Source organism: Trichosurus vulpecula, chromosome 4 (genome assembly GCF_011100635.1).
Source record: "Trichosurus vulpecula isolate mTriVul1 chromosome 4, mTriVul1.pri, whole genome shotgun sequence".
NCBI classification, from domain to species: Eukaryota; Metazoa; Chordata; class Mammalia; order Diprotodontia; family Phalangeridae; genus Trichosurus; species Trichosurus vulpecula.
The window spans coordinates 145,997,946-146,017,983 of NC_050576.1; the positions used below are offsets into that span (position 1 = coordinate 145,997,946).

General features: G+C 36.8%; 1 protein-coding gene across 1 annotated transcript; it reads left to right on the plus strand.

Annotated features, from left to right (window-relative positions):
* The first annotated feature begins 669 nt into the window (after nucleotides 1-669).
* LOC118848422 (biogenesis of lysosome-related organelles complex 1 subunit 2-like) lies at nucleotides 670-1,201 on the plus strand. Its single transcript, XM_036757296.1, has one exon. The coding sequence runs from the start codon at nucleotides 902-904 to the stop codon at nucleotides 1,199-1,201; it is 300 nt and encodes a 99-aa protein (XP_036613191.1). The 5' UTR covers nucleotides 670-901.
* The last annotated feature ends 18,837 nt before the right edge of the window (nucleotides 1,202-20,038 follow it).

Genomic DNA, 20,038 nt, shown 5'->3' on the forward strand with positions numbered 1-20,038 from the left:
TGCCACAAATACCTGAAAGTCATTCAGTTCATTAAGTGTCCGTTTATTTTTTCATTCAGGAGTATACTTAACTTTACTGGGTAAGTTACCCTTGGTCTTAACCCCAGCTTTTTTGCTGTATAAAATATAGTATTCCAAGACCTGAGGTCCTTCATTGTAGAAGCTGCTTGGTCTTGTGTAATCCTTATTGTAGTTCTACAATACTTAAATTAGTTTTTTTCTTGTTGCTTTCAATATTTTCTCCTTAACCTGGGAGCTTTGAAACTTAGCTATGATATTCCTGAAACTGTTCCTCTGGGATCTCTTTCAAGTGGTGATTGGTGGATTTTTTCTATTTCTTCTTTGCCTTCTTGATTTAGAACTTCAGGGCAATTTTCCTTGGTAATTTCTTGTAATTTTGTATCACGATTGTTTTAATTCTGGAATGGCAAAATGAACAAAAGATCAGGGTAAAACAAAAGGTCAAGACACAAACTCAGAAGAAGACAACGATGTCAAAACAGCTACAAACAGCAGCAAGAAAAACATGAATTGGGCATAAGCCAAACAAGAATTCCCAGAAGAGCTCAAAAAGGGATTTTAAAAATCACAGAGGCAGAAGAAAAATTGAGAAAAGAAATGAAAGTGATGCAAGAGAATTATAAAAAGAGAATCAAGCCTTTATATCTTCTCCTCAGACTATTCACTCTTCCCCTTTTCTCCCTTTCCTTCCACTCTTGCCCCTCTCCCTTCCCCTCCCTCCCCCTCCCTTCCCCCCTTCCTTTCCCCTTTCTTCGCCATCCCATCCTTCCCTCCATCCTTTCTCCTACCTCCCTTCCCCGGCCTAGACGATGCCGTGGTGGAGACAGCGGAGGAGGCCACGGAGCCCGCCGAGGCGGACATCACGGGGCTGTGCCAGGACATGTTCTCCAAAATGGCCACGTACCTGACGGGCGAGCTCACAGCTACCAGTGAAGACTATAAACTTCTGGAAAATATGAACAAACTGACTAGCTTGAAGTATCTAGAAATGAAAGATATTGCAGTAAACATAAGTAGAGACCTAAAGGACTTAAACCAGAAATATGCAGCACTTCAGCCTTATCTGGATCAGATCACTCTAATTGAGGAGCAAGTAGCAGCTCTTGAGCAGGCAGCTTACAAATTGGATGCATATTCAAAGAAACTAGAAGCAAAGTACAAGAAGTTAGAGAGGCGATGAAAGAATTCTTTAGCTCAGACTTTTAACTACAAGAATATTTTATAAGAGCTGAAATAAGTGGGATGGAACTTATCACTATGCTTCAATTCCTAAAAAGAAGCTGTGCTGCTGATCCAAGGAGAATCCCAGCCCCCACCTCTGGTTGGATGTGTAATTCTGGCCACCCCCACCCCCGCCGTGTTTTCCTAAACCTGTACCCCCCCAACCTCATCTTAATCGCGTGCTTCGTTGTGTGCCCTGGACCAAGGCTCAGAAATCAGGATCAACCCCGTCTAGAGCAGACACACAGGAGAGACTCTGGTCTCCCTGTCTCTTCCCTCCCTCTCCTCTAGGCCCTCCCACACCCACCCCTTTCACAACCTGTTCTTGAACTTAAATAATAAATGCCAACATATGAAAAAAAAAAAAGAGAATCAAATGGGTTGGTAAAAGAGGCACAAAAAATACTGAAGAAAATAACACCTTAAAAACAGAATTGGCCTAATGGCAAACAAGGCATAAAAATCCACTGAAGAGAAAAACTCCTTAAAAAGTAGAATTGGCCAAATGGAACAAGAGGTACAAAAGCTCACCAAAGAAAATAATTCCTTAAAAATTAGAATTGGGTAAGGCAATTAAACAAAATCAAAAGAATGAAAAAATAGAAGAAAATGTGAAATATCTCATCATCAAAGTCACTAACCTGGAAAATAGATTGAGGAGAAATAATTTTAGAATTATTGGATTACCTGAAAGTCATGATAAAAAACAAAGAGTGTGAACATCATATTCCAAGAAATTATTAAGAATAAGTGCCCTGATATCCTAAAATCAGAGGGGGTAAAATAGAAATTAAAAGAATCCACCAATCACCTCCTGAAAGAGATCCCAAAATAAGAACTCTCAGGAATATTATAGCCAAATTCCAGAGCTCCCAGATCTAGTAGAAAATATTGGAAGCATTGAGGAAAAAAAACCCAATTCAAATACTGTGGAGCCACAGCCAAAGAACACAAGATTTAGCAGTTTCCATGCTAAAGAAGCAGAGCACTTGGAATATGACATCCTGGAAGGCAAAGGAGCTAAGATTACAACCAAGAATAACTTACCCAGAAAAACTGAGTATAATCCTTCAGGGGGAAAAATAAATATTTAATAAAAAAGTGAAATCAAGCATTCCTGATAAAAAGGCCAGAGCTGAATAGAAAATTTTACATTTAAATACAAGACTCAAGAGAAGCATAAAAAGGTAAACATGAAAGAGAAATCAAAAGAGACTCAATAGAGTTAAACTGTTTACATTTCTATGTGAAAAGATGATACATGTAATTCCTAAGAATTTTATCATTATTAGGGCAGTTAGAAGAAGTCTACATATACAGAGGGCATGGGTCTAAGTCAATTATGTTGGGATGATTTAAAAAAAATGAAGAAGTGAGAAAGAGGGAATGCACTGGGAGAAGGGGAAAGGGAGAGGTAGAATGGGGAAAATAAACTCACATAAAAGAGTAATGCAAGGAAGAGCTTTTACAGTGGAGGGCAAAATGAGAGAATGTGTGGGAGGCAATGCTTAAACCTCATTCTCATCAGAATTGGTTCCAAGAGTGAAGTATATACATATATATGTGAAATACACACACACACACACACACACACACACACTCAGTTTGGTATAGAAATCTATTTTTCCCCAACAGGAAAATAGTGGAAGGAGATAAGAAAAAGGGGATGTGGTGATCAAAGGTAGGTCAGATTAAGTGAGGCAATGTCAGAAGCAAAACAGACTTTTGAAGAGGGACAGGATAAAAAGGGAGCAGGAAGAGTAAATAGAAGAAAATGAGATAGAGGAAAACAAACAGTTATTAACTGTAATTGTAAATGTGAATGAGGTGAACTCACCCTCAAAACAAGTGGATAGCAGAATAGATAGCAAGTTTCTCTGAGAAATGCCTCTTTTCTTAAGCATATAGGGAATGGAGCCAAATTTATGAAAATAAAAGCCATTCCCCAATAGATAAATGATCAAAGAATATAAACAGGCAGTTTTCAGAAGAAGAAGGCAAAGCTATCCATATTCAAATAAAAAATTCTTTAAATCAGTATTGATTAGAGCAATGCAAATTAAAACACCTCTGAGGTGTACCACCTCACACCTATCAGAAATGACAAATGCTGGAGGAGATCAGGGAAAATTGGTACCTTAATGAATTGTTGGTGAAGTTGTGAAATGATCCAACCATTCCATAGAGCAATTTAGGACTTTGCCCAAAGGGCTATAAAGCTGTGCATACCCTTTGACCCAGAAATAACACTACTAGGTCTGTACTCCAAAGAGATAAAAGAAAAAAATATATATAACAGCTTTTTTTTTTTGGTGACAAAAAATTGGAAGTGCGTACCTATCAATTGGGGAATGGCTGGACAAGTTGTAGCATATGGTTGTGATGGACTACTACTGTGTTATAAGAAATGATAATGGGGTTGGTTTTAGAAAATCAGGAAAACCTATATGAACTAATGTAAAGTGAAGTGAGCAAAACCTGGAGGCATCATACACAGTAATAGCAATATCATAATGATGATCAACTGTGAAAAACTTAGCTACTATGATCCATACAATGACCTAGGACAATTCCAAAGGACTCATGATGAAAAGTTCTATCCACTTCCAGAGAGAGAAGCGATGAACTCTGAGTGAAAACTGAAGTATAACTTTTTTATTTTCTTTATTTTTCTTGCTTTTTGTGACATGGCTAATATGGAAATATGTTTTACATGACTTCACATGAATAATTGATTAAATATTGCTTGTTTTCTTAATTGGTGGCAGAGGAGTGGGAGGGAGGGGAAGAATTTGGAGCTCAAATTTTTTTTAAAGTCAAAAATAAAGAATAAGTAGAAAAAAAGATCCAAAAAACAAAAACACTATCAGATCCAAAGGGAAAAAAAAGAAATAATAAAATTTAATTAAAATCAACAAAACAAAAGTAATATGGATTCCCTTGGGATTCACAAGATCATAGAGCTCGACCTGGAAGGGTTCTTAGAGGCCATGTAGTCCCAACCTCTTCATTTTATAAACTGAGGCCTGGCACAAAGTCATACAGGTAGTAAGCATCAGAGGCAAGGTTTGAATCTAGGTCCTCTGAATCAGCTTCCCTTCATGGTCATTTATGGGGACTGTTGTGGAAATGGTTCCTGTTCAGGTACTAATTGAACTAGATGACTTCTGATATATCTTCCAACTCTGAGATTCTGTTTTTCTGTAAAGCTGGTGGTGCAGTGAATAGAGCACCCAGCCTGGAATCAGGAAGATATATCTTCCTGAGTTCAAATCTGGCCTCAGACACCTACTATCTGTGTGACTCTGGGCAAATCACTTAACTGTGTTTGCCTCAGTTTCCTCATCTGTAAAATGAGCTGGAGAAAAAAAATGGCAAACTGCTCCAGTATCTTTGCTATGAATACCCCAAATGGGGTCATGAAGAGTTGGAAATGACTAAAAAATGACTGAATAACAACTGACTCATCCAAGTCAGTATAGTCACTGTAATTATACAAGCAAATAAAGGCAGCAGGAAACTCAAGGAGACTGAGAGATGGATCAAAGTATCCTAGATATAGGCCTAGAAGGAACTTTATAATCCGTGTTGCTCAAGTCCCAGTTACTCAAGTGACCAACCTATAAACTGAGGCAAAGACTGATTAAGAGACCTTTCCTAAGATCACGAAGGTAGTTAAGTGGTAGAGCTTGGGTTTGAACCAAAATTCTCAGACTCCAAATCCAACATTCTTTCTGCTGTTCCCTCTCAATCCCAGGTTTCAAAAAAATTGAGAGGAAGTAAATTTACAGGGGCTATGGGGAAGTTAGCAAATGAGGAATGTTATTACCCCTGTCTTTCTTCTGTATCATATATCCATAATATCCTGTTGTGACTGGTAATATGCTACGTTAGCAGTTTTGATGTCTTAAACGTTGCCCAATTTAAGTTTTGATGATTTAAAGCGACTGGATATCAAAGTTGTGGGGCTCAGATTATCTCTTAGTTTCTGTGTTCTGTTTCAACACGAGAAAGTGTGAACCCCCCCAAAAAATAAACCCATTGAAACTTCAGTTTAAGTCATGATTTCACCACTTATTAGCTGTGTGATTTTGGACACGTTACTTAGCCATATGGAATTGCAATTTCCCCATCTGAAAAACAGGAATAATAATATCTAACATTAATACTACTCCCCCATGGGGTTGTGAGGAATGAAAATGATAAAAGCACATTTGCAAAGTGACATACAAATATTATCTCATTTGATCCTCACAGCATTCCTGTGGGTGAAGTCTTATATTCTCCCCATTTTACAGATGAATAAACTGAGGCTACAGAATGCAAGTGACTTGCTCAGGGTCACACAGATAATAAAGTATGTGAGGAAGAATTTGGACTCAGGTCTTCCCAACTCTTGGGCTAACACTCCATCCATTGTACTACCTATGTGAAAGCCCTTCACGTCTTTGTGACTCTTCATGACTGTATTTGGCGTTTTCTTGGCAAAGATGTGGGAGTGGTTTGCCATTTCCTTTTCCACCTCGTTTTACAGATGAGGAGAACCGAGGCAAACAGGGTTTAATGACTTGTGCAGGGCGGCACAGCTAGTAAGTATCTTGGGCTAGATTTGAACTCAGGAATATGAGTTTTCCTGACTCCAGACCTGGCACTCTATCCACTGTACCAACCATCTGTCCCTTCACATCTTAGTCTTAGACAATCTTTCTAGCCTCTTTGTACATCATTTCCCCCCACCCCCTGCCATATGCTGCAATGCAATCAAGCTGTATCTTTCTTTGCTCAAGACTCACCATCTCCAGCCTTCCCCCATGCCTAGAATATGCTCCCTTCTTACCTTTGCTTCGTGAGGTCCCTAAGATTCCTATAAGATGCAATTCAGATATCTTCTCCATGATGTCTTCCTGTCCCTGCCAGTGCCTTCCCTCCCAAACAACCCTGTGTATATTTGCGTTTATTCACTTTATTTTTATGTAGGTACTTCTGGAGGAAGAAATGTCAAACCACTCCAGTATCTTTGCCAAGAAAATCCCAAACGGGGTCACCAAGAGTCGGACACGACTGAGATGACTGAACAAAAAGAATTATTTCTTGTTCCCTGTGCCATCCCTTTAGAATGTAAGATCCTTTCAAGTAGGGATTGTTTCACTCTGTACTTTTATCATCAGCTCCTTGCACAGTGTATGGAGCATTGTAGATATTTAATAAATGTTCGTTGAACTTCCCTCCCCTCTTTGCAGAGAGAAGGTCATGGAGGACACTGGGTATGAAACATTGCATATACAACAGGACTTGAAAAATGCCAATTAGTTTTGCTAAGCTGCTTTTTTTCCCCTCTCTTTTTAAAGGAATGTTATAATGGATGGCTATCAGTGTGGGGGAAATATGTTACACTGGAAAATAAAAGTGATGTAAAAATATGTCAATAAAAATAATTTAAAAAATATTAAAATGCTTGTTGATTGGTTTATGATTATATAATCACGGATATAGAGCTGGAAGCAATTTTAGAGGTCCTTGAATCATATTATTATTGGATTAAGAGCCAGAAAGGGCTTTATAGAGACCATTTAATCCAACCCTCTTACAATGTTGAGACCCACGATTTTAAGGGGCTTGCTCAAAGTCAAACAGTAAGAAACAAAACAATGATTAAAACCCAAATCCTCTACTTGGAGATCTAGCACTTTGGGGGATAGTTAATGGGCAAACCACCACTCTGCTGAATGTCCTACTGAAGAAGGAAGTGGGTGGTAAAGATGTACTTGACAAATACTGTACTTACACATTTACTTTTGACATAGCCTTTTAGATAACTAGCATCCTGTTCAGGCCTGACAACCATTTAACTGGGCCAATAGTGCAGTATTGCTTATTTTATATTCTGGGTCATTTCTTCTAGTCTAAGGCACTGCCTGTATATAAACTAAAACCATTCTGACAGCTGTATTATTTCTTCTAGGTTATTGTTATCATTTTCATTAAAAAATAACATTATTGCTAAGGATAGCTCACATACATTTATATAGCTATTATTATGTTTATATCATATATACTTTACGTATTTATGCACGATACATTATATCACATGACCCTCACCAGCACCCTGTGAGGAAGGTGCAATAAGTATTAACAGCTTCATTTTACAGGTGAGGAAACTGAGGCTCGGGGGCATTAAGTGTCCTATTCATTCATGATTATACAAATTGTTAGAGACAAGTATGTCTGCCCTGACTGCAGGCTTAGGACTGCTTCCACTAAACCACGCTGCCTTTCATCATAATATGAATAACAATAAAACCACAACAATAAAAACAGCAACAACTCTATCATGAATTCATAGTCTGGAAACCTGTTACTGTTGGAGCATATATCTTACTTAAATTGTTTTTTCCAGTAGCAATGATGGATGCGTGCTGACCTGTCTCATCTAAATCCTCTTGGCCAGTCTGCCTTTCTAATCAACAGTAACCATTTTTAGGCTAACTCACCACAGTTAGGAGTGCAGTTTCTGGCTGCTGAACAGAACAGTACTGAGTAAACAGATAGTTCCCTAGCTCTAGGACTGGGGCGAACAGACAGGTAAGCACGGGATAATGCCCAGCTCTTTGGGGATGGGATCAGAGAGTTACATAGAATAGAATAAAGCAAATGCCCCAGACTGTTCTGATGGACAGAACCAATGAAGTTCGTCGTATGGATAGAGAGAACCAATTAGGATCGAAAAAATGCAGAGGAGGGTCCAGGATTAGTTGGATAAGGGTTAGGGGGTACAAGAGAGCACCCCAAATGTACGGGATGATGAGCCAGTATAGACACAGAGAGAATAGTTATAATCTAAATATTAATAAGCATTTATTTAATCCTTACTATATGCCAAGCACCGTGCTAGGTGTAGGGGACACAAAGACAAAAGTGAGACAGTCCCTGAATCAGTAGGAATTTACATTCTACTATTTCACATATATATATATGTATATATATATACATATATATATACATATATATATATATGTGTATATATATATATATATACATATATATATATATACACACACACACACACATATGTATATGTATATACATTTTAAATACACGATCTTATTTGATCCTCCCAACAGCCCTGTAAGGTAGGTACCACAAGTGTCCTTATATGCATTTTACAAATGGAGAAACTAAGGTTCATTAAAGTTAAATGACTTACTTAGAGCAGCTAGGCGGCTCAGTAGATAAAGAGCTGGACTGGGAGTCAGGAAGACCTGAGTTCCAGTCAAGCCTCGGATACTTACAAACCATGTGACCCTGGGCAAGTCACAACATCTGATTGCCTCAGTTTCCTCAGCTGTAAAATGGGGATAAAAAACCCCCAGAGTTGTTGTGAGGATCAGAGGAGATGATGTTTGTAAAGCTCTTAGGACAGTGCTTGGCACATAGTAGATATTTAATGAATGCCGGTTGCCTTCCTTCCATGACCACACAGATATTAAATGTCACAGACAGCATTCAAACCCGGGTCTCTCCTGCCTCCAAAGTCAGCCCTACACTAAACAGGGAAGAGGCAGTAGCAAAAGAAATCAACAACTACCTCCAGTCAAGTAATTTATACAAGTTATAACATAACTTTTCAGGCCTACTTTGCTTAATTCTACAGGATATATATATATATTTTTTGAGGGTGGAAAGCAGGGCAATGGGGCTAAGTGACTTGCCCAAGGTCACATAGCTAGTAAGTGTGTTAAGTGTTTGGGGCCACATTTGAACTCAGGTCCTCCTGATTCTAAGGCTGGTACTCTACTCACTGTACCACCTAGCTCCCCTTAAATTGTATGCATCTCTGGCTTTGGTCAGAGATGCATAATGAATATTCAATTGAATATAAGCTCAGTTTCTTCATATGTAAAAATGGGCATAATGGTACTTAGATTCTACCTCATAGCATCATTTTGATGAATGAGATTTGAAACTGTGAAGTGCTTTGAAATGTGTGTTATTTGCTAGGCAATTTGTTTTCAAAATATAATTCTATCTTTTAATTCTACCAAAATTTAGCCTAGCAAATCTTCTTTCTATCATCCTAGTTATTTGTTATTGTTGCCATTTCAGATGTGTCTGAGTCTTTGTGACCCCATTTGGGATTTTCCTGGCAAAGATCCTGGAGTGGTTGCCATTTCCTTCTCCAGATCATTTGACAGATGAGGAAACTGAGGCAAACAGAGTTAAGTGACTTGCCTAGGGTCACACAGCTAGTAAATGTTGAGATATTTGCCAGTCAAACAAACAAGCATTTATTAAGTACTTACTATGTAACAGACACTATACTAAGAGCAAAAACACTCTGTTCCTCAGCGAGCTTACCATCTAATGGAGGAAACAACAGATAAACACCTAGGTAGATACATGCTGTATACAGATTAGATGGAAGGCACTTAAAGAAAGTGAAACAGCAGCAACTTATAGACACCGGGAAAGGCTTCCTGGAGAATGTGGGATTTGAGCTGATTCTTGAAGAAAAAAAACAGAAGAGAACAGGACATTCAGCTTATAAATACTTCAAATAAAGGAAATACGGAAAAGGCAAAGGAATAAATTATTAGGAAAAAACTAAGCAATGAAATAATTTCTTTCATGTTTATTTTAAATTACTGAGCGGTAAAGGAAAAGAAAAAAATAAAAATGGATCATTAGATGAAAAGGATCTGAGGGGCTAAAGATAAAACAGGATATTTAAAAATCATCAGGGAAAGAAGGGAGGAGTTAATAGACCCTGCACTAAATCTTATGTTCTGCTCTAAGTGAATTAATCTTTTATGGAAGGAGCAAGGCAGTGGGAAGTCATTTGACTGGGAAGAGAAGAGGCAAGAAACAGAGAGAAGCTGCAAAATGAACCCCTAGCACGCAGAGAAGGAAGAGGAATCTCTTTTGTCTTGCAGTAAATGAAAGAGATTGTGGGGAAAATAGGATAAAAGCAATGGAGAGGACAAATTGGGATGGATAGGGTCTTAATCTAGAAGGGAAGTGAAAAGGTACTATTATAGAATATTTCCATGGTATGGTCAGGGAGTGGTGCGTATCTGTGATAAAAAATAGAGGTCTTAAAAGGGTTTTGTATGAAGTGACATGGGCACTTCCTGGAAAAGGTGCCACAAAAGAATGTTATTTAAGAATTTGGAAGGGAGATTTTGAACCACAAGCTCATTAGGAAAGGAAAAATTCAAAAGGAGGAGGGGGAACACAGAGGTAAAGAAATAAATGCACATATGAATGAATAAATAATATATCAGCAACTTAAGTAAATTCAAGGAACTTGGGATAAGGCAGGTAAGCTAAAAAAAGAGGGAGAGGAAAGGCTATGGGAATACAGTGCTATCAAAGTAGTGTAAGCAAATCCAATTACAGGGACAAAGTGCTGATTTAAAAGAGGCAGGAGATAAAATCAGTACAAAAGAAGTAATTAGAGGAAAACACAAACCTGATAATTATAACCTTATAGGTGAAAGCATTAAACAATCCAATATAATATAAAGAACAGCAGAATGAATACAGAAAAAATTTGCCACATACAAAAACACATATAACAATGCAGAACAAAAATAAGAGGCTACAAAACATTTTATTATGCACCTGGAGGTTTAAAAAAATACCTGTTGCAATTATGCTATCGGACAAGGCAACAAAATTCACAAAGTTAAGAGAGACAAATAGGTAAGCTATATTACACTTAAAGTTACCAAAGACAATGAAATAATAGTATTAAATTAATATTTAATAAAGTTAATAGTATTATTGACATTAAATCATAATTAATATTAATATTAAATACATATGTACTAAGTGGCATTTATTTTATAAAGAAAAAGTTGGTTGAACCACAAAAAGACAAAGACAACATGATAATTGGAGAAAACTTTATTGTTCCTCTCTTAGAACAGGATAAATCTAGCAGATAAAAAGAAAAATAAAGCATGAAAAAGATCTTTGAGGAAGTTAGATTTGAATAGAAGCATTAAAGATTGTTCCTCAGCGTCATACAGTACTTATATAAAAATAGACCATATGTTATAGCACAATAGGATTGGAAATAAATGAAAAAGGGAAAAATATTAAATATACCCTTTGCAAACTATATCACAATAGAAGCAGTAATTAATACAGAGAACATAAGTAAGATGTAGAAACTTAGACACTCAGTAATGACATCTTGAATAATGACATTCTTCAAAAAAGAAATCATGGAAACAACAAACAATTATATGAAAGAGAAGGATAATAGTGAGGTCCCAGTTTTGGGCAGATGCAGCTAAACCCTCCCAAAGGAAAAGTTGTAGTAATAAAAATATGCATTCACAAAATAAACCAAATTTGCAATAAAAAGTATAGACTTAGGAAACTGAAAAAACCCAAATAATCATAAAAGAAGAAATATAAAAAATTAGAATGAAAATAGAAAAATTGGACAATGAAAAAGACTAGAAATTGTAAGCAAAACTAAAGGCTGATTCTGGTGAAAAATTAACAAGGTCAATCAAAAAAGTCAAATTATAAAAATAACTACAAGTTGAATTCACAATAGAGAAGTAAAAAGAATTTTGAAGATCTGTTGCACACCATTATATACTAGCAATACTGAAACTTTTAAGGAAATCAACCAATAGATGATTTTAAAATGTGAAATATATAAACAAAACAAAAAATGAAATATCCGAATTAGTGGGACATGAAATAAAGATTCTAAATAATCCATCTGACCAGCCACTACTGAAGGGGAATGTGATTAGAACTCTGGTCCAGACTAATGCATAAGTGAATTCTATAAAATGTTTAAAGAGCAATTAATATCTACATATTAATAGAGAAAGAAAGCAAATTAAAATATTCCTCTCATCAGACAAATGTGGCACTGATACCAAAACCATGGAGTGATAAAATAGAGAAAGACTCTGGCATCATTAATTTGGGGGAGGGGGCAGGGCGGAAGAACTCCATCTGTGATTTCATCAGTATAGAGAACATCCAATAAGGAAATATTCTCTGCTAATGAAGACCAGCAACTACTCTGTACTTTATAGTCTTAAAGAGACAGTTTTCTTAGTGGTTAGCATGCCAGTTCCAGAATCAGAAAGACTTGAATTAAAATCTTTTCTGTAATACAAATAGATGAGTCACTTAAGCTCTCAGATACACAACGTTCTATCTCCCATTTCCATGCACAAAGCACAAATAGTTCCCTATTTCTGAAAGGTACTTCCATTTTTCCTCTCTCTGGTAGAATCCCTAACTTCCCTTCCAAGCTCAGCTCAGGTACCACCTCCTACTTAAGACCTTTCTTGATCCCTCCAGTTATCACCTCTCACTCTTAAATTAATTTGTGTATATTTTGTGTTTATTTATACCTGTACAAAAATCCCCATGAGTTGAATAAGTAAGCTTCTTGGAGGCAAATTTTTTTATACCTTTGTTGATTTAGTATCTAATACCATTATATAGGTATGACACAGACACTTAATAAATGTTAAATTGAGATTTTGAAAATGTATTCATTTCTCACATTTTTTTAAATTTTAAAATCAAAATACGTGATTTCATTAGCATAGAGACCTTCCATTAAGGAAACTCTTTCTATCAATGTGCATCAGCACCTGCAATGAAATTTGTAGTTTTAGAGGAGTTCTAATCTATGATCTGCAAACTTCCAAAGGGTCCGTGGACAGATTTCAAGGGGTTCATGGACTTGGATGGGAAAAAAAATTACATCTGTATTTCAATATAGCAAGTTTCCTTTGTAATCCTGTGTATTTTGTTATAAGAATTTAAACTCATTATTCTGAGAAATGATGCAGAGGCTTTTCTAGACTTCCAAAAGGGATCCATGACACAAAAAAGGCCAAGAACCCCTCCTGTAAAGCATCAGTAAATATTAATGAAACAATATTAAATAAAGTCCTAAAAACTACAGCAATATGTCCAAAAATTTATTCACTCTGACCAAGTTGTTTTTATACCAAGAATGCAAGGATGGTTCATCACAATGGAAAAAAATCCAAAGTACAAATTTCATTTATGCTAAAAACAAAGAAAAAAGCTCAAAAAAGCATAGACAGAGAAGGGATATTTTTCAACAAAATAAGGATACGTCTAAAACCGAAAGCCAGCATAATTTTCAGTGGGGAAACACTAGAAAAATTTCCAGTAAATAAAGGGGTAATCCCTCTGCCACTATTGTTGAAATGGTTCTAGAAACACAAATGATAACAGTAAGAGAAGAGAGTGAAATTACTCATGTTTCTATGATTTGCTTTTTGACACATACATTATTCATTGGCAAAGAGAAGATATTAGCCCTATTTGCAGATAACATGGTGGTTTACTTAGAAAACCCCAGAGAGTCAGCAAAGAAATTGAGACAATCATAGACTCAGTAAAGAAGCACGGTTCAAAATAAATCCACAAAAAATCATCAGCCTTTCTATATAGGAATAACAAGAACCAAGGAAAAATAAGATTAATACCACTGAAAATAACTGCAAAATGCAAAAAAAAATATTAGGGATCCAATCTATCAACACACACAAGAGACATTAAAACAATGACAAAACATTAGAGAAATGAAGAAAAAGATAATTGGAGAGACATTTGTTACTTATAGTTAAGCTGTTGATGATACTACTGAAATTAATTTACAGATTTAGTGCTATACCAATTAAACTACTAACAGGTTAATTTATAGAGGCAGAAAAGATAATAAAAATTTATTTGGAAGAACAAAATGTCTAGTATTTTATGGGAAATACTGAAAAAAATAGGAAGAAAAGAAGTACTTTGAGAGCTCAAACTACCTTATATGAAGTAGTTATTGAATCTATTTTGAACTGATTAAAAAATGAGAAAGTGGGTCATTGTAACAAACTAGTTGAGCAGGAATGAGAAAAATTGAATTTGATAACCTGATGTTTGATCATCTAAAATACATGAGCTACTGGAAGCTCATGAAGACATAATAGTATTCCATCACAATCATTTACAACAACTTCTTCAGCCATTCTGCAATTGATGGACATCACCTCAATTTCCAATTCTTTGCCACCATTAAAAGAACTGCTAAAATATTTTTATACCTATAGATCCTTTTCCTTTTACTTTTTTGTCTCTTTGGGATTTAGACCTAATAGTGTTATTGATAGGTCAAAAGGTATGCATGATTTTATAGCCCTTTGGGCATAGTTCCAAATTGCTCTACAGCAGGGCTTCTTAAACTTTGGGTCTCAACCCCATATAGGATTGAATCAGTATATAACTTCACCAACAGTGCATTATTGTCTCAATTTTTCCATATCCTCTTCAATATTTGCTGTCTTCTTTTTCTGTCATATTAGCCAGTCTGATAAGTGTGGGGTGGCAGCTCAGAGTTGTTTTAATTTATATTTCTGGTCTAATCAATAGTGATTTAGAGCATTTTTTTCATATGATTATAGATGGCTTTGATTTCTTTTTCTGGAAACTGCCTTTTCATATCCTTTGACCATTTATCAATTGAGGAATGGCTCTTATTTCTATCAAATTGACTCACTTCTCTATGTATTTGAGAAATGAGCTATTTATCAAAGAAATTTGCTGTAAATTTTTTTTCAGTTATGATTACTATGTATTTCCCTCCATCTTATTTTCCCCCTGTTTATCCTACTCTCTCTTTCCTCTCACCCTATCCATTCTCAAAAGTGTTTTGCTTCTGACTTTTAGCTCTTCCAATCCTCCCCCAGCACTCCTCCCTCACCATTTCTCCTATTCCCTTCTCCTCCTACTTTCCTGTGTGGTAAGATAGATTTCTATACCCAAATGAGTGTGTATGTTATTCCCTCTTTGAGCCAATTCTGATGAATAAGGTTCACAAGCTCTCCTCCACCTTCCCCATCTTCCCTTCCACTGTAAAACATTTTTTCTTGCCTCTTTTTTTGGTCAGATAATTTGCCCTCATTTTACCACTCCTTTTCCCCTTCTCCCAGTGAATTCCTCTTTCTCACAAAAATTCTTAACTAAATAATTAAATTACTTGTCACAAAATTAGACAATTTTAGTAACATGAAACAGAAAAGCTATTGTTTTAGTGCAATCAATGTATCTAGAACAAGAAAGGTAATTGTCAATTGGGAAAGAAAAATCTTTCCCTGAACTATTTCTGATAAGGATCTGATATTAAAACTATATTAAGCACTAGCAGAAATGTATATGATCAAGCCATTCCACAAAATATATGTGGTTAGAGGATATGAATAAATAGTTCTTCTATCTTTATTCTAAATTCCCTCCACCTCCAAACTTTCCCGTTACTGTAAAGGACACCATCAATCTTTTAGTCTTCCTGGGCTCACAATCTAAGTGTCATCCTCAGGTCTCTCTATCTCTCATCCCTTCACATCTATTCTGTTGCCAAGACCTGTTGATTTTGCTCTTGAAACATCTCTCAAATATGCCCCCCTATCTCCTCTGATACTACCACCACTCTGTTGTAGGCCCGTATCGCCTCATCCTTGAATTTTTGCAGTAACCTATTGATGGGTCAACCTGCCTCAAGTCTGTCCCCACTCCAATCCATTTTTTATATAGCTGCCCAGTAGATTTTCTTTTTTTCTTTTTTTAACATATTTTTAAATTTATTTTTTATTTTTAGTTTACAACACTCAGTTCCACAAGATTTTGAGTTCCAAATTTTCTCCTCCTCCCTCTCCTTCCCCTTCTTCCCCAAGACAGCATGTAATCTGATATAGGTTCTACATATACCTTCACATTAAACTTATTTACACAATAGTCAAGTTGTAAAGAAGAATTATAACCAATGGAATGAACCATGAGAAAGAAGAAACAAAACCAAAAAAGAAGAAAAAAAAAGAGAGCAAATAGTTTGCCCCAATCTGCATTCAGACTCCATAATTCTTTCTCTGGATGTGGATAGATTTTTCCATCATGAGTCTTTTGGAGCTGTCTTAGAGCCTTATATTGCTGAGAAGAGCCAAGTTTATCAAAGTTAACCATCACAGATATTGTGTGTCTGTAATCACGTATGATGTTCTCCTGGTTCTTCTCCCTTCACTCAGCTTCTGATCATGTAAGTCTTTCCAGGTTATTATGAAGTCCGTCTGCTCCTCATTTCTTATAGCACAATAGAATAGTATTCCATTACATTCATATACCACAACTTGTTTAGCCATTCTTCAATTGATGGGCATCCCCTTGATTTCTAATTCCTTGCCACCACAGAAAGAGCTGCTATAAATATTTTTGGACATTCAAGTCCATTTCCCACTTGTGTGATCTCTTTGGAATACAGCCCTATAAGTGGTATTGCTGAATCAAAGGGTATGCACATTTTTATAGCCCTTTGGGCATAGTTCCAAACTACTCTCCAGAAGGGCTGGATGAGTTCACAACTCCACCAACAATGTAATAGTGTTCCTATTTTCCCACATCTTCTCCAGCCTTTATCATTTTCCTGTTTTGTCATTTTAGCCAATCTGACAGGAGAGATGGGATCTCAGAGTTGTTTTGATTTGCATTTCTCTAATCAATAGTGATTTAGAGCATTTTTTCATATGACTAGAGATTCTTTAATTTCTTCCTCTGAAAACTGCCTGTGTATATCTTTTGACCATTTATCAATTGGGGAATGATTTGTATTCCTGTAAATTTAACTCAGTTCCCTGTATATTTTAGAGATGAGGCCTTTATCAGAGACACTGGTTGTAAAAATTATTTCCCAGTTTTCTGCTTTCCTCCTAATCTTTGTTGCATTGGCTTTGTTTGTACAAAAACTTTTCAATTTAATATAATCAGAATTATCCATTTTGCATTTTGTAATGCTCTCTATGTCTTGTTTAGTCATAAATTGTTCTCTTCTCTATAAATCTGACAGGCAAACTATTTGTTGCTCTGCCAAATTGCTCATACTATCAGCCTTTATATCTAAATTGTGAATGCATTTTAACTTTATTTTGGTATATGGTGTAAGATATTGGTCTATACCCAGTTTCTGCCATACTGTTTTCCAGTTTTCCCAACAGTTTTTGTAAAATAGTGAATTCTTAACCCAGAAGCTGGACTCTTTGGATTTATCAAAGAGTAGATTGCTATAGTCATTGACTACTGCGTCTTGTGTACCTAACCTATTCCAGTGATCCACCACTTTAATTCTTAGCCAGTATCAGGTAGTTTTAATGACTGCTGCTTTATAATACAGTTTAATATCTGGTATGGCTACCAAGTGGTTTTCTTAAAGCACAGGTCCAACTATGTCACTCCTCTACTCAGTAAACTCCAGTGGCTCCTTATCGAATTACAAAATACAAAATCCTGTATTTGGTATTCAGAACCCTTCAGAACCTAGGCCCGGACCTTCACCTTCCCAGTCTTCTTTCACCTTACTCCCCCCTCCCCACCTACTCTTAAATCCAGTGACACTATGGCCTCTTTGATGTTCTTCACACAAGACACCCTATATCTGACTACATACATTTAGAAATACCCCAAGAGAGAAGAAAGAGGCAGCATTTCAGTAGCCTCCTACAGCAGTCTCCAGTGCTCTATTTTAAAAAGTAGATCTTCACATCCTACCACAGCTAGAAAGCAATTACAGAGAAGACTCTACCAGTTTACCCCGCACCTTCATGTGGTGCTAAATATTTCCCCATCTCTCCAAGTCTGTAAAGAATGAATCTTTTCTGCTTTCTCTCCAAGAGAGTCATTTAGAACTACAGAATCTAGTTTGACTAGATAATTACAGAGTAAAATAATAGGAAAAAAATTTTAAAAAAACCAAAAACAAAACCAACTTGGGATAAGGCACTAGGGCTGGAGTCAGGAAGACCTGAGCTCAAATTCAGCTTTAGACACTTATTAGCTGTAGGACCTTGGGCAAGTCACTTGACCTCTTTGCCTTAGTTATGTCATCTATAAAATAGGGATAATAATAGCACCTACCTCCTAGGGTTGTTGTGAGATCAAATGAGATAATAATTGTAAAGTGGTTAGCACAGTGCACGATATCAATGTTAGTTATTATTATTAATTATTATTACAAAATTGATCTTTTAAGATCCTGGTATAATTTTGTCTCTCCAGGCATTTCCTTAGCTTTCCCTCTACCTGTCTCTTCTACTGCTAGCCCCAAGAATGGTTTGTTGAAGCAAAAAATACATAACAAATAAAAATCAATCAACCAATATGTATTTAATAAGTACTCACTATGTGCCAAGCACTGTGCAAAGTACTAGGGATATAAGAGTGAAAAAGATCCTTAATAAAAAGGAACTTACCTTCCAATGAGGGTAGGGGTGGGGATGGCAAGTAACCATAGAGTCATTTCTTCAATGATTTCTTCAATACCTAGCACGCAGTAGGTACATAATGCTTTTGAATGAATGAGTAATTGGGCTATGTATGTATTGTAGTATATGCCTTCACCCCACAGCTGGCCCAGCTCACCTCATTTTATGCTGACTGCTCGGGTGCCCTCCTTTTGTTGATTTTCCATGGTTAGCACACATTGCTTCAGTGTTGGCACAATCTACCTCTTAGTACCTGGTCTCAATGTTTTATGTTGCTGAAAGCAGTTAGGTGGCCAGTGTATAAAATCCAGAAGACTTGAGTTCAAATATGACCTCAGACATTTACTAGCTGTGTAATCTTGGGCAAGTCACTTCATCCTATTTGCCTCGGTTTCTTCATCTGTAAAATGAGCTGGAGAAGGAAATGGCAAACCATGCCAGTATCTTTGCCAAGAAAACCCCAAATGGGGACACAAAGAGTCAGACACACTAATTGACTACACCACGACAATGGGATGCTTCTGCTGCTTAGGAAGGTACTTGTGTGAAAATATAATGATGGGAAATGAGTGTATGAGAAAGTGTATTAGCATTGCTGGAGAGAAAAAAAGCAATTAATGAAAATCCACCTTCTCTCCCTCCCTTTCCACCCTCACCCCCCATTAAAAGAAAAACAACCCCAAACCAGAAAAGGACATTATTGATTCCATCAGAGGGTGGTGTGAGCAGAAGAGGAAGTAGTAGGCTGCTTTATTTGGCAAGTCTTGCTTTAGCTGCAGTTTCAGAAGCGTGGTAAAAAAAGAAAATAAAAAGGAAACAACAAACACTGCAGAAAAATACTGATCCAGTGATGCTTATCTTCCACAGAGTCTCTACAAGAAATTGTCCTGAGGACCACAGTCTTGTGCATGTGAAGCATTTGACGGGTCCTTGTGGAGACAGACAGCATGGGATAAGTAGGAAGAGTTCTGGGCTTGGAGTCAGGAAAACCTACGCCCAAGTCCTGCCTTGCACCATTACTACCTGTGTGTCTGTAGGCTAGTCACTTAACCAGACTTGGGGAGTGAGCCTCAGTTCCATCATCTGCAAAATGGATGTAATAATAACACCTTACCTCAAGAGGTCATTGTGAAGGTCAGCATAGATAGCATATGTAAAATGCTTTGAGGATCTCAAGGCGCTATATAGATGTGAGCTGTAACTATAGCTTGATTGCATATATGCTTGCCCAGGGTCACACAGCTGGGAAGCGTCAAGTGTCTGAGGCTAGGTTTGAATTCAGGTCCTCCTGACTCCAGGGCTGATGCTCCATCCATTGTGCCACTTAGCTGCTCCCATATTAATTTGATACACACACACACACACACACACACACACACACACACACACACACACACACACTTTGAAGACAAAAAGGGATCTGAAAAAGGGGAAGGGGAGTGGGAAGTCTGGTGAGTTAGAAGCAATGCTTTATTGTTTATCCT